The 20,413-nt window shown below is 35.9% G+C and overlaps 1 protein-coding gene across 1 annotated transcript in view; it reads left to right on the forward strand.

The window, feature by feature from the left end:
- The window catches only part of LOC123662697, a 72,767-nt gene that overhangs the window by 47,353 nt on the left and 5,001 nt on the right, over positions 1 to 20,413 (forward strand). Inside the window, exons 5-7 of the mRNA XM_045597501.1 lie at positions 12,070 to 12,234; positions 13,274 to 13,365; positions 13,691 to 13,853. Coding sequence (XP_045453457.1) covers positions 12,070 to 12,234; positions 13,274 to 13,365; positions 13,691 to 13,853 — 420 coding nt within the window. The remainder of the gene's footprint in view (positions 1 to 12,069; positions 12,235 to 13,273; positions 13,366 to 13,690; positions 13,854 to 20,413) is intronic.

The following is a 20,413-nucleotide window of genomic DNA, read 5'->3' on the forward strand; positions in this document are numbered from 1 at the left end:
TATAACAAGCTACTTGGGGTTAAACAGTTAGTTTACTTGTATTTATATCCCATTGCTATTGTGAATATCATCATCCCATTGCTATATCAATGAAACCTTTATATAAAAAAATAGTGTTGAGGTTCGTTAAGTTTCATGGCTTTACAAGACTATTTAGCAAGAGGAGAAGGGTAAAGGGGTTGTATGTTATTTCAGTATTGTTATATTTCGTATTAATTTATCAATATATGACTTTAACTGCCTCGAAAACAAAATCTAACGAATATTTAGTTCATAATAAGTATATAATAATTAATCAAAAACTATTAAAATACTTTTTAAGCTAGAAAATAGGTTAAAATATTTTTAGAAGTGGTATTTTATAATTCATGTGATGACTTAAAATTATTCAGGCTTCTTTTTTTATCACGATGTGAATTAAAGCTGTATTAAATCTTATATCATTGACTAGTATATCTATGAAATGTCTAAAATAACCATGTAACAAGAAAACACATCGGAGTTTATCTTTATTAAACGGCGTATCAAAAAATTGTCTACCAGTTTTTACTCGACTGCTGAAGAAGAATATATATTCATTTGTATAAATAATTTTAAATTTTAAGGGTGTTATAAAAACGTTCATAAGCTGTGGATATATTAGTTTATATACAAGTTACGAATAAATTTTAACACCAAGAGGAAGAATAAACCAGTAGAACTTGTTTCTTTTTATTTAGTAAACTACAACTTTTAGATTCATATTTGCAATTAGAAATAGCTCATAAAATAGTTGAACTAGATGGTAAAAGGAATAACATATTAAAATATTTTATCTGTTGGATACAGTGTTCCATCAAATAGCGTTATCGACAAAGGCTGAAGGAAACAACCCTTAAGTCCAATTCCACCAATTGCTAAAATAGCTTGTCTCGCTTAGCGTGTATCACTTTAACTAAAAAAAACAACTTTTGGTTTCACAGTTACGAACAAAAATATGAGACAGATAAATTAATGTTCAATGATGAATCGCAAAAAAGATGCCAAACACTGTTATCTGATTTGTACCGTTAAGTGTCGGACTACTATCTGCATTGGCCCATAGAATATTTTTACGCATTCTGTATTTTTCACTACTCAATTCTCAGTTATAAATGGCTTATAACGGACTTAGCGTGGAATGTTGCAAATCGATCATCACTTTCACCACTTGCACTTTATTGTGCTTATTGGTAGTTTCTAATAACTAAATTAAATCACTTCTGCATCAATGCATTCACGTTTATTTAATTTATTTATTTTTCATTCGGAATCAATACCGCTCACCTAATGATAAGTGATTCGTGGCCTACAGACGCCTGCAACAGCAGAATCATCGCAAGTACGTTGGCCCACCCTACCCTCAATCTTCCCCAGGAGATCTGGTCACAATAGTTACCAAAGGAACACAACACAGCTTGAAAGCAGTATTATTAAGCTGTGATCTTCTGTAACGTCGAGGCACTTCCCCAGTCAGGCCGTTTGCCTGAGATTTGAGCAGAATATTTCCTGCTGTGCCCTACCTCACTTAAAATTTTATAAATTCGTAGAAGTATTTTCACATTTACCGTGAATATTTTCCAATTTCATTACATCGATTTGATTTAATTTACGGGTCTTCTTAATTTTAAATATTAGAATTATAGTATTTTTTATCTTTTCAGCAACCAATTTTGTGTAAAAGAAACTATAATGCTTAATTATTTGCGCATTCGTAAAAGTTCTTTATACTTTTGTTCTTCTTTTGTTGTTACTTTTATTGTAAGCTTTACTTTATAAAATTATTTCATACTAAACTAGAGAATTAATACATAAACATCTAAAGACCATACTGAATTACGGGTAGACTATTTAGTCTCTAAAAACCAAAATACCAGACTAGAACTTTTTTTTTTTTTTTTTTTTTTTTTTTTATTACGATATGGGCTTACTCTTGACCTCAGTCTAGCTCTAGAGCACAGACGAGGTCGAAGATGGAGCGAGTTCGCCCAGAAGAAGCCTGTTCACTCGCGCTTTAAATATGTTCGGGTTATATGAACTCGGAAATACAGACGCCGGCAGGGAATTCCATTCCTTGGCTGTGCGCATTAAAAAAGATGATTCGAAGCGCTTTGTACGTATGAAAGGTATATTAATCAGGTAGGAATGAAAGCCTGCGGTACGTCTGAAAGTCCGATGGAAGAAAGGAGATGGGGGTATGAGCTCGTGCAGCTCCAGGGCACACTCTCCAAAGTACAACCTGTAAAAGACCGTTAGACTGGCAACCTTTCTTCGGTGAGCCAGAGTATGAAGAGATTTCACCAAACTGGCATTACCGATAAGCCGCTTGGCTCTGCGTTCCACTGAGTCCAGTGTGGCGAGTTGATATTTAGCTGAGCCATCCCACAAGTGACTACAATATTCCATGCACGATCGGATTTGAGCTTTGTATAGCGTAAGAAGCTGTTTAGGCGTGAAATATCGCTTAACCTTATTTAAGATGCCAAGCTTTCTGGCCGCAGTTTGCGCTTTGGACTCAATGTAATTGCCAAAGTTGAGGTTAGAATTCAACTCTATGCCAAGGAGGTCGAGGGTATCGGACACAGGGACAGGTGTACCACGGAAAGTAGGAGTCAAGTTGAAAGGACTCCGTTTGGTGGAGAATAAACAGGCCTGCGTTTTGGCGGCGTTGAACGTGACCAGGTTGCAATCACTCCATTGGGATACTTGCTCCAGTATTGAATTTGTTCGTTCCACCATGGCCTCTCTCTGAGAACGTATTACGTCCCTGCTGTCTTTTGCGCTGGACAAATATCTCTCAACAATCGTACTGTCATCTGCGTATCCAACAATGCCTGGTCGTAGCATGTCGTTAATATGGAGCAGGAAAAGAGTTGCAGAGAGAACAGAACCTTGAGGGACGCCGGCGTTTATATCCATCAGGTCAGAGGAGCAGCCGTCCACGACCACTCTGATCGACCGTTCACTCAAAAAGTCTGAAATCCAGCTACAAAAGTCAACAGGGATGCCGTAAGCAGGAAGTTTGCTAAGGAGACTTGCGTGCCAAACCCTGTCGAAGGCCTTCGAGATATCTAGTGATACAGCGAGTGCCTCACCATGTTTCTCAATGGCTTCGCCCCAGCAGTGTGTGACATACACCAGAAGATCTCCAGTAGACCGCCCCTGACGAAAGCCGTATTGGTGGTCACTGAGGAGTTCATTGTCCTCTAGGTAGTTCAGCAACTTGCTGTTAAGTACCTTTTCCATGACTTTGCAGAGCATGGAGGTGATGGCGATTGGTCGGTAGTTGCAGGGATTCACTCGGCTACCCTTTTTGGGCACTGGCTGCACATTAGCCAGCTTCCAAGATTTTGGCACCGTTCTAGTTTGAAGAGAGAGGCGGTACAGGCGCGTGAGAACAGGAGACAGCTCAGGTGCACAGGCCTTTAGGACGCGCGCAGGTATACCGTCAGGTCCACTAGTCTTATTCACGTCAAGGTTCAGCAAAACTCTACGGACCTCTTTATTGTGGATCGTGATCTCTTGCATAGAAGAGTCACATCGAGGCAAGGATGGTGGTTGTGTAGAGCTAGCGTCAAGACGCGAATTGCTCGCAAAGAGAGATGCAAACAAGTTTGCCTTTTCCACTGCCGAGTGAGCTAGCGAACCATCAGGCTTCTGCAGAGGAGGCAATGTATGGCGGCAGAAATTGGACTCTACTGCCTTCGACAGAGACCAGAATTGTTTACTACCAGGGGGGTAGGAGGCAAGTTTAGCGCCTATACGACGGATATGGTCGAATCGGGCCTTTTGTAATATCCGTTTGCAGGACTTGGTGGCTGAATTAAAAGCTTTCTTCCTCGTGCGAACCCCCCGCGCTCCAGCTTTGGCATCGCGGACCTGTACCCAAGCTTTGTAAGCAGACTCTTTAAGGGCTTCAGCATGGGCGCACTCAGCATTGTACCAAGGTCGGGATTTGTGGTCGAGCGATATGTCTCTTTACTTAACTTTATGATTGAGACGATTTAAATACAATTCCATAGCACGATTAAAAGTCACATTGTCTCGTGACATATATGGGGAGTGTTGAACGCGCCAGGCATTGTAACACCTACTGAACTAACAACAGGTGTTCCGTGGATTAGAGATTCGGTACCAATTGTTCGTCGTATATGGAATGGCATTGTCTTGCACTTTACTTCTTGCTTGTTTGAAAATTTCAATTTTCCTTCCGCTTTTTGCCATATTAAGTTTGAACTAATTATAAAAATAATTAAAATTATTACAGCAGCCAATTTATGTTTGATTATGTGTGATCATTATAATGTTATTTTAAAGTTTTTACGGTTATGATTGGCATATGTATGTTATATTGGCGTAATATTGTACATCATAAAAAAATTGCATTTTTTTTTCTTCAGTTATTGATCTTAATTTTTCGTTCCCTCTTTTATTTTGATTTCTAAACAGTACTTGCACAACCACAAATACTTAAAAGATTGTCAAATGTCTGTCGAGTAAAAATGAATGAACTTCTTTGACATTTCTCTACATTTTAAATTGGTGATGGATTATTTCGTCGATCTTAAATATTTCGTTTGTTTCGTTTTGAAGGTTGAATCTTTTAGGAATTATATATAACAGTTGATTGTAGAGACAAAAGAAAAATAATATAACGAATTTCATTTAACGGAGTTATGCTCTTTAAACCTTAAATTATTTTGTGGGAATCACAGCAAACTCAATTCTAGTTATTTAAATTATAAATCTAGAAAGTTTTGATGAAAATCTTTACATAGCTATAATATTTTTCTAGCAAAAAAAAATTATAATTATGTATATTTAGGTAATCAATTAAAGGTGTTGAATTAATAGAATAAAATTCTTACAATAATAATAATAACCCGTAATTACAATTTCTTATCTTAAATATAAATTGTTTTCATTTATAAATAATAAATTATCTAATACCATAATTATAAAACATCACGGCAGTGTGAGTCACTGGCTCAAGAAACGTGCAACAATTTTATCTGTTTTATGTCATGAATGCTTTTCAACTTAGTTATTCCGTAAAAACATTTATTATTTATGGCCGACTTACCTGTCTATGGTATGGATGGAATATGTTTATAACATCGCCTAAATAAAAAAAGTGTCAGCATAACAATAGCGATAATCTGGTATAAGAATAATTGTGTTTGCAGGCAAACGAAAAAAACCGACTTCAATTATATCGACAAGTAATACAACGTAGGTAGACGAAAAAATAGTCAAGTAAATACGCATTATCAAAGATTACTCCAAAAGTTGTAATCAGATCTCGATCAAATTGAAATGTGACCACATGATAAAAATCGGCTTTCGATTAAATTAAAAATCATCAAAATCGGTACACCCAGTAAAAATTTGTGCGAATTTTCGAGTTTCCCTCGATTTCTCTGAGATCCCATCATCAGATTCTGTTTCCTTATCATGGTACCACACCAGGGATATCTAATTTCCAACAAAAAAAGAATTATCAAAATCGGTTCATAAACGACGAAGTTATCCCCGAACATACATTAAATATATATATATAAATTATTTTATTCAAGTAGGCCTCAAATGCATTTTTAAATCTTCGTATTTGTTTTATTTATTTAATTAAAGTTAAAAGTTAAACTACGAACGATTCGAAACGTAGATTCTGTAGAAAAGAATCAGCAAGCGTTTCTTGCGCAGCGGAATTTCTACGAGTTCCGCATTTAATTTAAAAAAAACTACATTTATTATAGTATGAACTCTATTTAATATTTTGAGACACAAATGTGGCAGATGAACTGTGACGGCAAAGATCGGTTCTATGAGAATCTTTTGTTAATATGATAACGACTGATGTGCTAGCGATTGTGGATTCGATCCCACGTGACAAATATTTTGTAAGGCAATACGTGATGATGTCGTGAGATGTTTGTCGTGTTCCGCACGTTTCTGCTGCTTGCCTCCAGATTCTCCTCCCTCTGATAGCTATTAAATGATGTTTTTTTATTTATTCTCAACTTAAAGAATTTGTTGTTTTAAATAGATATTTTCGAGCTTCCGTCAGCGAAACTGCGGCAGTAAACTAGGCTTTCATTCAATACACGTAATAAGTGAATTACATTTAAAACATACAATATAAAAATGCTCATAAGTAATACTTAAATAATGAGAATAATACTTGAGTAATAATTGAATGTAGTAAATTATTCTTACGCAAGACGCCTGGTTTTTTTTTTATACAAAATTATAAACGTTTTTTAATTGATTAGTCATTGCATTAATCATTAACTAGTTTTTATTACAAGTAACAGTCCACTATTAAAAATTAAAACTATTTAATAACATCCTAATATCATTAGCATAACACTTGCTCTCGAACCGCATTCTGTTACGCATGTTAGGTGTACAAAAGCGGTTATAATTGAAGAAGATATAATAAAAAAACTGATAACATTGATATGTTTAATATTAATTATAATTTATATTATAATTATTATTTGTATTAAATACTGCAAAATAAAAGACAATCAACGTTTTCTTAATTTTTTATGTACATTGATTGATCTATTTATTTTTTAAAACAAGCTTTGATTTTAAGCTCACGAATATTGTATAGATTAATAAATCGTAAGTTTAAAGAACAGGCTTTGTTTTGAAGCATACAAAGTCGAGAAAATCCTTATGATTTTATTGTTCATGGGTTTTTTTTCATGTCTGGTTTCTGAACTTTTGTTTTTTGACATATTACGACTACAATTTAATTCTTAGTGGTGATGATATTATTGCCTTTAATTTCTTCAAAAACTTTAATGCACTGTCTTCCGGAATCATAACTTTCCAAACTGGCCTTGTTACCTGAAATAGACAGACTTAAACAAACAAATAAATCTTCAACTAAATTATATTAGTAATAATCTAATCATTAAAGTATGTTATGCTACAGTATAGACGCCACTACATATATGTTCATAAAAGTGACACAATTGCCTTCGTGGAAGTTCATTACATCATATTAATTACAATGTGTTGTTTTTTATAAATGTAACGTAAGAATGCGTTATATGTTAAGTATTTGTTTTAAAAACAAATGTTGTTGTTGAATGTTCAACATTTACAGGTGATCGAAAATGTCGATTTGTTATTTATTGGCGCTGATGCGATTCAAATTTCAAATTCAAATTTCGACCCTGTTATCACTAGAGATCCTATCAACAGGTCTGTAAAGCTGACTAACTTTCTAACTTGTCAAGTTAGTATATCGATATTGTCAATCCGTGTTGCCGATAAAAACGCACCTACCGCAGGGACTTCAAGCGTCCTTTATTTCTTAGGGTTGTCAAAAACAGCGTTGCAACCTTGTATTTTGATTATTATATACAAAGAATATTAATAAAGAGAGCGGATTTTTTTCTGTATTTGTTTGTATATGTTGTTCATTTTTAATTGGTCATCTCGTTTTAAATAAATTCAACTAAACAAACAGCACGCGCACAACTCTGAGGCAGTTTTGACCTTGTACTTTATGGTATATTTTCGCGAATATTTTGTGTAGCGTATTTATCTATACTAATATTATAAAGAGGTTAAACTTTAACTTTGTTTGTTTGTTGTGTGTGTAGGGTAATCTTCGCAAATACTGATCTGATCATGAAAATTCTTTCACTAACAAAAAGATACACTATTCAGAAGTGATATAAGCCATATTTTTATATTATTTGCACGATTAGTTGAAGAAATGCGAGCGAGGTGAAAACTTTACTATATATTTGCATCACCAAAAAAATAATTAACGCCCAACGAAGTGGGTAAGGGTCGGCTAGTCTCTAATAAAGTGATTACTGAAGACTATGGAATCTGTGCAAATACTGTCTAAACTAGGAAGTATTATATCTATCTCTTTGACGTAATGGCTACTAGACTGGTACTGGTTACTAGACCGACGTTTTGGCATCTCTAATAAAAATCTAATTTGTAGACAACTATTTTCAGTTTTGATACAGATGTTGTTGATAATATCAGCAGCCCTGCGTACGACCCTGTTGACATTCAAGAACAGTTGACACTCAGGAAGTTATAGATAGTTTGACGTCACTAATAAATAATAATTAACTCTGCTTTTCGACACATATTATTTATATAGTATAACTATATGTAGTTTATAGTTATAATATACGTTTCCTGGGAGTCAAAATCAATATTTGTAATATCCAAGAGTATGACGTTTTATTAAATAGGTAAAGTACGACTTCTCGTGCGATTCAAAGTGCAAAGATGTGAGAAACAATTACTTTAATGCAATTTTTCAATGCCGTTCCATTGTTATGCGATGAGTTGTTTTTTCGTGACGCCATTACAAACAAGCCAATGTTACCACGGTTAATTTAATATAAAAATTGTCAGTCAATGTACAGAGTTGTATAAGTTGTCTTTTTTCATGTTTGTAGCAGTTTTTTTCAGCTGTAATGCCATATGTTGTTACAGAATGAAATAAATTTTCTGTACAATTTTATACACATGAAACGGTGGAGGAAAATGCGTTTTACGCGTTGACGATAAACGACAGTAACAATTGATTTGATGATTACTAATTGACTAGCAGAGGCGCTGTTGGTAGTGACCCTGGTTTCCGCTCTAGTGGGTTTCATTACAACCTAGTGTTTGGGTGTAATATTTATATATGTGTAAAGTATGTATTTTTCTTCTCTTATATGAAAAAAGGGGCATATGATAAGTTTTGGGATGTTATCATCGCATTATATATACGTAGGTACATGTATAAAATGAACTTGTGTCAGTTGGCTGTTCCCTAAAACACAGGCATTAATTCACCTTTTTTTTGGTGGGTAAAATCCATCATGGATACCCTCCGGCGCGGGGGCGCCAGAGGGTTATTTCAGACTCTTACTGACTAAAAAACCACCAGGTGTGAGCAGTCATCCGCCTGGGTGGGGCGAGATGGGGTCGCGCTAGCATTCGCCACCTCGCCCCAGCGGTAGGCCCGGATGAAACCTCCGGGCCCCGGCACAATAGTGGGGCTGGCCTCGCTCACAACAAGGCCACCCACACCCACATGTGGGGTCGTGTCGTCCGGCCGGCCGAAGTCTTCCGATTATCGGCGACCCCACTAGGCATTAATTCACCTACCTTAGGAACAGATTGAATACTGATAATAATTTAAACTATTACTTTTAGTAACTGAGTACTGATGCGTCGTACTTAAGGCGAGAATCAGTTAAAGATAATTACAAATTTTCGCAAAAAAATGAGCGAAATCTATTAGAATAATAAAATTTAATATTAAAATGTAAATTATATACTACTTCTTATATATAAAATTCTCGTGTCACAATGTTAGTTACCATACTCCTCCGAAACGGCTCGACCGATTTTTATTAAATTTTGTGTGCATATCGGGTAGATCTGAAAATCTTAATTTACATATTTCAAAACAACGTTAATATTATAATCATTTGGTTAATGATGTATTCTTGCCTCGTTAATATTTCGACCTTTTCTTACTATTAATACCTATATACAGTACCTACAAAATAGCTAAATTATTAAGTTGTTAAATTTTTATACTAGGTACCTAATTAGGTTCATATTTTACATGTAAAATATTACGCTATTACATATTTAGGTCATATTACAAGGCTGAGTCACTTACTGTCACTCATACTTGTGTGTATTCATTTGAACGTGATTTGGTTACAAAATAGTTTAACTAATTACAACTTAGTACCTACATTACTATCTTGTTATGTGACTTATGTGTATTTAGTATGTTAAATTACGTTGTTTAGACATTTTTTTTACTAACGGAATTTTTTAATTAAAAAAAATATTACATACACATTGCTTTTAAACTTTCGTATCATATATAACCTACTATCATATATACTAGCAGACCCCGCAAACGTTGTTTTGCCGTATATGTTATTAACCCTCTTAATCTTCCTCCCTAAAAACGGCCCAGCCATTTTAGAAGAGTATGGTAACTAACACTGTGACACAAGAATTTTATATGTAAGATTTTTTGCTTTCATTTAATATTAAGAAAAGATTCCATTTTTAATAGCGCTTTTGCTCTTTTCTTGAAAATTAAATTGAAATAATTATGAAAAAGATATGTATTTTATAAGATGACTAATGTGCCAGAAAAAATGTAAATTATTATTATAGCACGTGTTTACTATAAATAAGAAGATATCAATATATTTAATCTGAATAAAACGGTTTACTATGAATACAAATGAAGAGTACTTTCAAGAACAGAGTTTGTAATTAATTTATTTTTAGTAGTACGTAAGTTATATTTAAATATATTAGAATTGATATATTCTTTCGCCAAAGTAGCAATGACAAAAATGCCTTTTAAAATTTAAATGTTAATAAGTTAGAGATTTCACGATTTGTAGCTTGTAACATTTATGTAAAATAAAATTATTATTATAATCATAACAGCCCACCGCTGGGCATAGTCCTCTTTCTCCATATACGAGAAGGATTTGAGTTTAATCCACTACGTTGTTACAATGCGGGTCGGCGGATAAGTTAGAGACTTAGCCAATGCTAATTATTTCTCCACATACTTTTTTCATTGACGCAAATTTCGACGCTTGCACTTATAATTTATATAAAAGTAGAAAAAACCACTTGTTTCCACGACAAAATCGAAAACTGTCTGCCAACCACATCTAATGTATCGAAATACAATTGTAATAATTTCGTATGCATGAGCTTCACTCGTCAGGATACGCGGTCGTATAAATAATTTGTGGAGTTGTGAGTAAGAAGGGAAGTTTCTACGAATGACTCAGATTTTTCAGGGTCTGTCATTCAATTTTCCTGTCTCAGTAGCGCAAATCTATTCATAATTATCTTATAGTATTAAACGAGCAATTCTTATAGGTATATATAATCTGAATCTCGGAAACGGCTCTCACGATTTTCATGAAATTTAGTATGCAGGGAATTTCGGGTGAGGTAAATAAATCTAGCTAGGATTTATTTTTAGGAAATGTCGTTTTATCCCAGTTTTCAAACAATGAAAAAATACGAAGGTAAATTTCACAACTATCAGTAAATTTGTAATAGCTCAGATGGGAAATCGACCGGTCGCGATCGAAAAGACCACGGTTCAAATCCTCAGATTTCCAGATCGATTATTATTTTTTTCTTTCTTTTTCTAATTGCACTCGTTATTTTTTATTAAATGATGTATGTTAAATTGAAAAATATTATTCATATTTTATAAATAATGATTTCCAAGAAACACGATTTACTAAAAATACCGAGCTAAGCTCGGTCACCCAGGTACTTTGTATTAAATCTATCAGTTAGTTGTCATTTTTTGCATTTAACGAATGACCCGTATATATGTAAAAATATTAATGCAGAAATTAGAACATATTACGATTTTCTTCCTCGCGCTTTTCGCGTACCGATGATAGAAGAATAAACAAGTCGAAGGATGTTACATTGCTTGAGAGTATCGTGTAACAAAAATCTAAGCATTTGCTCAAATTATTCTCACACTAATAAACAAATACGTGTATGTTTCTAAATATCAGACGCATACTGATCACAAGCAAGTGTTGGAAATTGTTACACTTCCACTCGCAGTTGTGATCTCTGTTCAAGATAAGTACGAGTATGTGTATAAACCATACGGATGATTGTGGTAATATAACTGTTTTTGTTTGTTTTGTTTCCGAACCACCGGTTGAAGTCGTAACAAGTATTTTTTTATTGTGAAACGATTAATTGTGTTGGGTTCTCTGAAAGAAACAGCTGAATAGGTAAAAGTCCGGCCATCTTTTAGCTTTGTTTCTAAAAAATATATAATAAAAATATAAGATGTAGTACCAAATCTTAATGGTGCAAAGAAGGCTATCTTTGAAGCATGAACAGTTTTTACCTATAATACGTAACTAAATAAAGAAACCTCCAACCGCTCGCCCTATTGGTACTTATTGATGTGTTAAATATTATTTTTACCTTTTGATAGTAACATTTAGTTATTGTTCTTTAAATCTTTTGTTACAGCGGCGGTGTATATAGCAGGAGTCGTCGCGTCTGTCGGCGTGTCTGTCTTGGGAATATTCTGCATTCTATCAGTACTGCAATTGGCCATGATATCGTCGAAAGAGAAAGTTGGATTCAAATACACCCATCTTGTGATGACGAAGCTGGCTATGTCGCTTCTAGCAAGTGAGGAACATTATTTTTTACTATTAGTTTGGAGTGAAATAACTGTCTTCGGTGTAATTTCTAGTAATATAATAATTTGATTCTTTCATCATATCCATCCTACCTCGCTTGTGAAAGGGAAGTACTTTTTAATTTTATCTTTTCGATTACTATTATTGGATTGTATCTGTTGGGCTGGCGGTTGCGGGTTCGATCCCCGCACATGACAAACATTTGTATTGGCCATACAGGTTTGTGCAGTCCTAGTGGGTCTCCCCACCGTGCCTCGGAGAGCACGTTAAGCCGTCGGTCCCGGTTGTTATCATGTACACCTGATAGCGATCGTTACTCATAGTAGGGAATATATCCGCCAACCCGCATTGGAGCAGCGTGGTGGATTAAGCTCTGATCCTTCTCCTACGTGGGGAAAGAGGCCTATGCCCAGTAGTGGGATATTACAGGCTGAGGCGTTTTCGATTACTGGTCGGGGTAAAAATTAAACTAAGTTTTATTGTTCGCGTTGGTGCAACGGTCACAGCACTGGCTGTTGCGCTGGCGGTTGCTTATTCGATCCCCGCACATGACAAACATTTTTATTTGCCATACAGATGTTTGATGTGGTCTAGGTGTTTATGCAGTCCTTGGAGGTCTCCCTATCGTGCCTCGAAGAGCACGTTAAGCCGTCGGTCCCGGTTGTTATCATGTACACCAAATGTTTTCTATTATTTTCACCGTTTTGTTGTAATTACCAAATGTTTTCCTTTACTTATTAAACCAATCACTTTCTCGTTTCTAATAAAAACTAGAATATGAAATTATCTTTGAGGCGGGCGGTTTCCATCATTTTGCTGAATCATTATTTATTAATACATAATATTAATCGGGTCTTGTGGCGTTCCCTGGAGGAGGTTTACGTCCAGCACTGGACTGTAATAGGCTAATGATGAATGCAAAAAATCAAACATCTGTTATAAATGCTAGATAGGTTTACAACTGAAATGACACTTGTATTCTGTTTAGTTAAATATAATTAACATTAAAAAAAATTGTACTTTTTCAGCATTACTGTCCATAGCCGCAGCCGGCTTATTCGCTGTGCAGGGCGATGACAGGGGATTTTATCTCGTTAGAGGCGAAGCTTTCTACGTACAGGTACAAAATAACATACTTAAACATTTTCCGTTACATAATCTACACTTCTGACAAGGCCTGGTTCATTCTTTCCCAAAGAATCTGATTTGTGGTTCAAAAGGGAAATGTTACTGGCATTCTATTGATTTATTGCTATAAGTTTTATATTTGTATATCTAGTTATTTGCAAAAAAAGTTAACTCTTAACTATTAAACTAAAATAGTCATAAAATATTTTTTAACTAAAATATTATATAATTATTTCTTAACAATGTTTTCTACACCGTATTAAAATTATATATACATATAATAAAATTGCTAATTAAAACATATCACTGATTTACAGATAGTATGCATAGTGATAAACTCAGCGTTGTTCATAATGTCGCTGTACGATACATTATTCTCAAGAAGAGTTGGGGGCGACCCGACAAATCCATTGGCAGAAAACGAACGTAGTACTACGATAAATAACCCAGGTTTTAAAGAAGGAAGAGGTAAATACGACGGTACAAAATAAACGCCACAGCGATTATTTTTTTATTTAAAAATAAATGATCTTATATAGTACTAATTGAGTGAAATACTGCGTCCCGAAGTTCTCTTACACAACATTAATATACAAATCACGACAAGATATCGCACCTTTAATAAAACAAAGATGTAACTCAAAATTTGTGGATTTGGAGATTTTACAATAAAACCCGTCTTCGTCGCGTAAAGAATAGTTAGACTTCGACTCCGGCGTTTTAACTATAAGATACAGAGAGATACGCGACTGTTGCTCTCTTTCCTATCAACTGGAAGTGACAAGTCAGTTCTTATAAAGTGGCGTGATTCAGAGATGCACCGGTAGTGAGCGGAGATTGAAGTGCTGCCGTTTTGAGTAACATCAAATAATTCGATATTAGATTAAAAGGGATTTAAAATAAAAAGATGATTTTTGTTATACTTCATTCTCTCAGAAAACGCATTTGATAATGATGTGTAACATTTGGATTTACTTCGGTTTTGTTTTAAAAATTGACAAATTTTACAAAGTTAACGCCTAACACTTCAGTTTTATATTGAAATATATGCCTTAGTTGTTGGAGTAATTGGTTAGGTATCACTTTATTGTAATAAATAAGGCTATTTATAAAAGTCACTTTTGTTTACTTCTTTTTATTATTTAGAATGACGAAAGATAAGTAAAAACTTTCAACATTAATTCCCATTTCGTGTAAAAGTTAAGAATAACTTGTAACTGTTGTGCTTATTTGTATAGGTTTTACTACCAACTACACACTACAACCTATACAGTCCACTGCTGGACATAGGCCTCCACAAGCTTTCGCCAAAAATAGCGTGAACTTATGTGTTTTGCCCATAGTCACCACGCTGGGCAGGCGGTTGGTGACCGCAGGGCTGGCTTTGTCGCTCCGATGACGCTGCTGCCCGTCTTCGGCCTGTGTATTTCAAAGCCAGCAATTGGATGGTTATCCCGCCACCGGTCGGCTTTTTAAGTAATATAATAATAGTGTAATAAGTTATAAATTTTTTTTCATCTGATTACTGTAATAAATGTGAAAGTTTATGAGGATGACGTATGGATGGATGATTGTTACTCTTTTATGGCAAAACGACTGAATAGATCATTGTCATTCAACAATGCTGCTATTTTGACGTTAAATAATTATGATTATTATTCATCCTTAAAATATACTACAGTGTTATGAATTATTGGTATTTTAGACTAAAGAAGTTATGCAGGTTGAAGAGGAAAATCAACAAAATACATATATCTCCAGAGCCCAAAAATGTAACTGCAGAGCTGACGAAAATGATGACACCGACTCAATATTTTACTGTCACTTATGAGTTGACGAGAAAAATGACACCTAAATAATACTAGCCATTTACAGTCCTCTAGTTCGTCTTCAAGATCATCTTCATCTAGTTCCGATTCATCTAGCTCATCATCGTCAAGCTCTTCTAGCTCATCTTCATCCAGTTTTTCAAGCTCCAATAGTTCAATGCCTACCCAAAACCCTGCCCCACAAAACGTTACAACGGATTGTGAAGAAAAGACGTCTTACACCAATTCAACACAAAATATGAGCAAATTCAGCTGAGAGAGCGACGAAATTACAATAGTGTGGCCAGTTACAATATTTCTCCAGTATAATACACAGATCTAAGTGACGTCGACCTGAGTGACGACGATGCACTGTAGATTTTAATACGTTCTTTAATAAACCTGTTAACAGAAGAAATTTTATGTTTGAAAATCAAAGTTCTTCTGACTCTGACTGCAATAATAAACCAAATATTTGTCAGTCAGTTCAGCCTATTGCAATGCACTGCTGGACATAGGCCTCCCCAAGTTCGCGCTAGACATCCCGGTTTTCCGCAATCCTCATCCAGCTTACACCGGCAATCTTAGGTAGATTGTCGGTCCAACGGGCCAGAGGACGTCACACACTGTGTTTGCCAAGACGCGATCTCTACTCCAGGACGCGTCTGATCCAACAGCCACCGGTCCTGTGCTACAGATGACCAGCCCACTGCCACTTCAACTTGCTAATTCTGTGGGCTATATCGGTTACTTTCGTTCTCTCGCGGTAGTCTCGTTTCTAATCCTATCTTTGAGGGAAACCCCAAGCATGGCCAGTTCCATTGCACGTTGAGGGACTTTATATTTGTGGACCAGTCCCTTCGTCAGTGTCCATGTCTCGGCTCGGTATGTTAACACAGGCAGGACGTATTGCTCGAAGACTTTTGTCTTCAAGCATTGCGGAATCTTCGAAGTAAAGACTCGACGAAGCCTGCCAAATGCCGCCCAGCCCCACCGAATCCTCCTATCGGCCTCCTTCTCAAAGTTGTTGCGGCCTAGTTGGATAGTATGGCCTAAGTAAATATAATCCTGAACAACTTAGAGAAGGGTACCATCGACCGATACCTGTCTCGGTATGACTTGGTTGTTAGACATAACTTTCGTTTTGTTCAAGTTCATACAGAGAACGACACGTCGGGAGGACTCGTTTAGACCGGCTAGCATTTGGCCTAACTCATCTAACGTGTCCGCAAAGATGACGATATCGTCGGCGAAACGAAGGTGAGAGATGTATTCACCGTTGACATTGATGCCTTGTTCAAGATCTTAAAGATATCCTCCAGCGCAGTGGTAAACAGTTTCGGTGATATTACATCTTGCTGTCTTACCCCACGCCGCAGGGAAATAGGTATTGTTCTCTGGTCCTGAACATGAACGGTCATCGTCGTTGCGTCGTACATACATCTCAGTACCACGATATATCGCCAGTCGATATGACATCTCTGCAGAGAGTTCAGGACAGCCCAGGTCTCGACACAGGCTTTCTCGCAGTCCACAAATTCCATACACAGCAGCTGATTATATGTCTCTGTCTTTTGAATAATCTGTTGAACAGTATGGATGTGGTCTACGGTGTTGTAGCCATTTCGAAACCCAACCTGCTCTGGTGGTTGGAATTCGTCGAGTCTTATGGCGAGACGATTCAAATGTGCAGAAAATATTGATTCCGACGGTATTTAACTTAGGGTTTCACCAACCAAAAACAGGTCAGTGTGATCTATGTGTATCATATGATAATTCAAACAATGAGCAAAAACAAGATGATAGACATTATAAGAAAGAAGAGACTGCTGATTTTTATACTATTTACTAGCTGACCCCGCAAACTTTGTTTTGCCATATATGTTATTAAACCCCTTAATCCCCCCCCCCCTTTTAACTTAGGGGTATGAAAAATAGATGTTGTTCGATTCTCAGACCTACCCGATATGCACACAAAATTTCGTGTGAATCGGTCTAGCCGTTTCGGAGGAGTTTAACTACAAACACCGCGACACGAGAATTTTATATATTAGATCATTTGTGGTTAGTAATTATTTGTGATTTTAGAAGATATTTACTAGAGACTAATTGTACCTAATTCTTATAATAGTGTATAGTTTTTGTTTTGTTTAAAAAACAATATTTGTAGCCATAAAGAGATTATATAAATATGAGATGATTAATAAAAATTTGTTTAATTTAAAAAAAAAGGTGATAAATTTCAGTTTTCGTTTTATAAAAAAATGATGCATTAATACATACAACGCCATAATTACAATTAAATAATCATAAAACGAAACATTGTGATTTATTTTTAAAACTTTTTGTTATGTTTTAATACCAAAGAGAATTTTTTTGAAATACTACCTAAAATATTAAGTAATTTTTGGCATAAAGAGATTTAAGTCGGAACTTTTTTTTCATCTCCATTTTACAGCTATTATAGACTGTAACACAGTTGTTTTTCTATTATTCTATTAATCTCTGTACTTTAAACTACTGATATCAATAGTAAAAGTCATTAAGAGCATTACAAATAATTGGTAATTTTTAATCAAACACAATGCGGAAAAAGTGCTAAACTTCAAACGCCAATTCCCACAATTTGCGATTTTTGAGTTACATCTTTGTTTTATTAAGGGTGCGATATATAATATATATATCGCACCTTTAATAAAACAAAGATGTAACTCAAAATTTGTGGATTTGGAGATTTTACAAGAAAACCCGTCTTCGTCGCGTAAAGAATAGGTAGACTTCGACTCCGGCGTTTTAACTATAAGATACAGAGAGATACGCGACTGTTGCTCTCTTTTCTATGAACTGGAACTGACAAGTCAGTTCTTATAAAGTGGCGTGATTCAGAGATGCACCGGCAGTGAACGGAGATTAAAGTGCTGCCGTTTTGAGTAACATCAAATAATTCGATATTAGATTAAAAGGGATTTAAAATAAAAAGATGATTTTTGTTATACTTCATTCTCTCAGAAAACGCATTTGATAATGATGTGTAACATTTGGATTTACTTCGGTTTTGTTTTAAAAATTGACAAATTTTACAAAGTTAACGCCTAACACTTCAGTTTTATATTGAAATATAAGCCTTAGTTGTTGGAGTAATTGGTTAAGTATCACTTTATTGTAATAAATAAGGCTATTTATAAAAGTCACTTTTGTTTACTTCTTTTTATTATTTAGAATGACGAAAGATAAGTAAAAACTTTCAACATTAATTCCCTTTTCGTGTAAAAGTTAAGAATAACTTGTAACTGTTGTGCTTATTTGTATAGGTTTTGAAAACGGAGTCGTCTTAGAGCTCACAATTTTTGTTAAGTTTCAGCGTATCGAGCGTAAAAGTTATAAGATAAACATAATAGTGTATCATTCATTACAACCTATACAGTCCACTGCTGGACATAGGCCTCCATAAGCTTTCGCCAAAAATAGCGTGAACTTATGTGTTTTGCCCATAGTCACCACGCTGGGCAGGCGGGTTGGTGACCGCAGGGCTGGCTTTGTCACTCCGAAGACGCTGCTGCCCGTCTTCGGCCTGTGTATTTCAAAGCCAGCAGTTGGATGGTTATCCCGCCACCGGTCGGCTTTTTAAGTAATATAATAATAGTGTAATAAGTTATAATTTTTTTTCATCTGATTACTGTAATTAATGTGAAAGTTTATGAGGATGACGTATGGATGGATGATTGTTACTCTTTTATGGCAAAACGACTGAATAGATCATTGTCATTCAACAATGCTGCTATTTTGACGTTAAATAATTATGATTATTATTCATCCTTAAAATATACTACAGTGTTATGAATTATTGTTATTTTAGACTAAAGAAGTTATGCAGGTTGAAGAGGAAAATCAACAAAATACATATATCTCCAGAGGCCAAAAATGTAACTGCAGAGCAAACTGCAATATTTTACTGTCACTTATGAGTTGACGAGAAAAATGACACCTAAATAATACTAGCCATTTACAGTCCTCTAGTTCGTCTTCAAGATCATCTTAATCTAGTTCCGATTCATCTAGCTCATCATCGTCAAGCTCTTCTAGCTCATCTTCATCCAGTTTTTCAAGCTCCAATAGTTCAATGCCTACCCAAAACCCTGCCCCACAAAACTTTACAACGGATTGTGAAGAAAAGACGTCTTACACCAATTCACCACAAAATACTGAGCAAAATATGAGCAAATTCAGCTGAGAGAGCGACGAAATTACAATAGTGTGGCCATTTACAATATTTCTCCAGTACAATACACAGATCTAAGTGACGTCGACCTGAGTGACGACGATGCACTGTAGATTTTAATACGTTGTTTAATAAGCCTGTCAACAGAAGAAATTTTATGTTTGAAAATCAAAGTTCTTCTGACTCTGACTGCAATAATAAACCAAATATTTGTCAGTCAGTTCAGCCTATTGCAATGCACTGCTGGACATAGGCCTCCCCAAGTTCGCGCTAGACATCCCGGTTTTCCGCAATCCTCATCCAGCTTACACCGGCAATCTTAGGTAGATCGTCGGTCCAACGGGCCAGAGGACGTCACACACTGTGTTTGCCAAGACGCGATCTCTTCTCCAGGACGCGTCTGCTCCAACAGCCACCGGTCCTGCGCCACAGATGACCAGCCCACTGCCACTTCAACTTGCTAATTCTGTGGGCTACATCGGTTACTTTCGTTCTCTCGCGGTAGTCTCGTTTCTAATCCTATCTTTGAGGGAAACCCCAAGCATGGCCAGTTCCATTGCACGTTGAGGGACTTTATGTTTGTGGACCAGTCCCTTCGTCAGTGTCCATGTCTCGGCTCGGTAATGTTAACACAGGCAGGACGTATTGCTCGAAGATTTTTGTCTTCAAGCATTGCGGAATCTTCGAAGTGAAGACTCGACGAAGCCTGCCAAATGCCGCCCAGCCCCACCGAATTCTCCTATCGGCCTCCTTCTCAAAGTTGTTGCGGCCTAGTTGGATAGTATGGCCTAAGTAAATATAATCCTGAACAACTTAGAGAAGGGTACCATCGACCGATACCTGTCTCGGTATGACTTGGTTGTTAGACATAACTTTCGTTTTGTCCAAGTTCATACAGAGAACGACACGTCGGGAGGACTCGTTTAGACCGGCTAGCATTTGGCCTAACTCATCTAACGTGTCCGCAAAGATGACGATATCGTCGGCGAAATGAAGGTGAGATGTATTCACCG

This window comes from Melitaea cinxia, chromosome 19, assembly GCF_905220565.1.
Source record: "Melitaea cinxia chromosome 19, ilMelCinx1.1, whole genome shotgun sequence".
Classification (NCBI taxonomy): Eukaryota; Metazoa; Arthropoda; class Insecta; order Lepidoptera; family Nymphalidae; genus Melitaea; species Melitaea cinxia.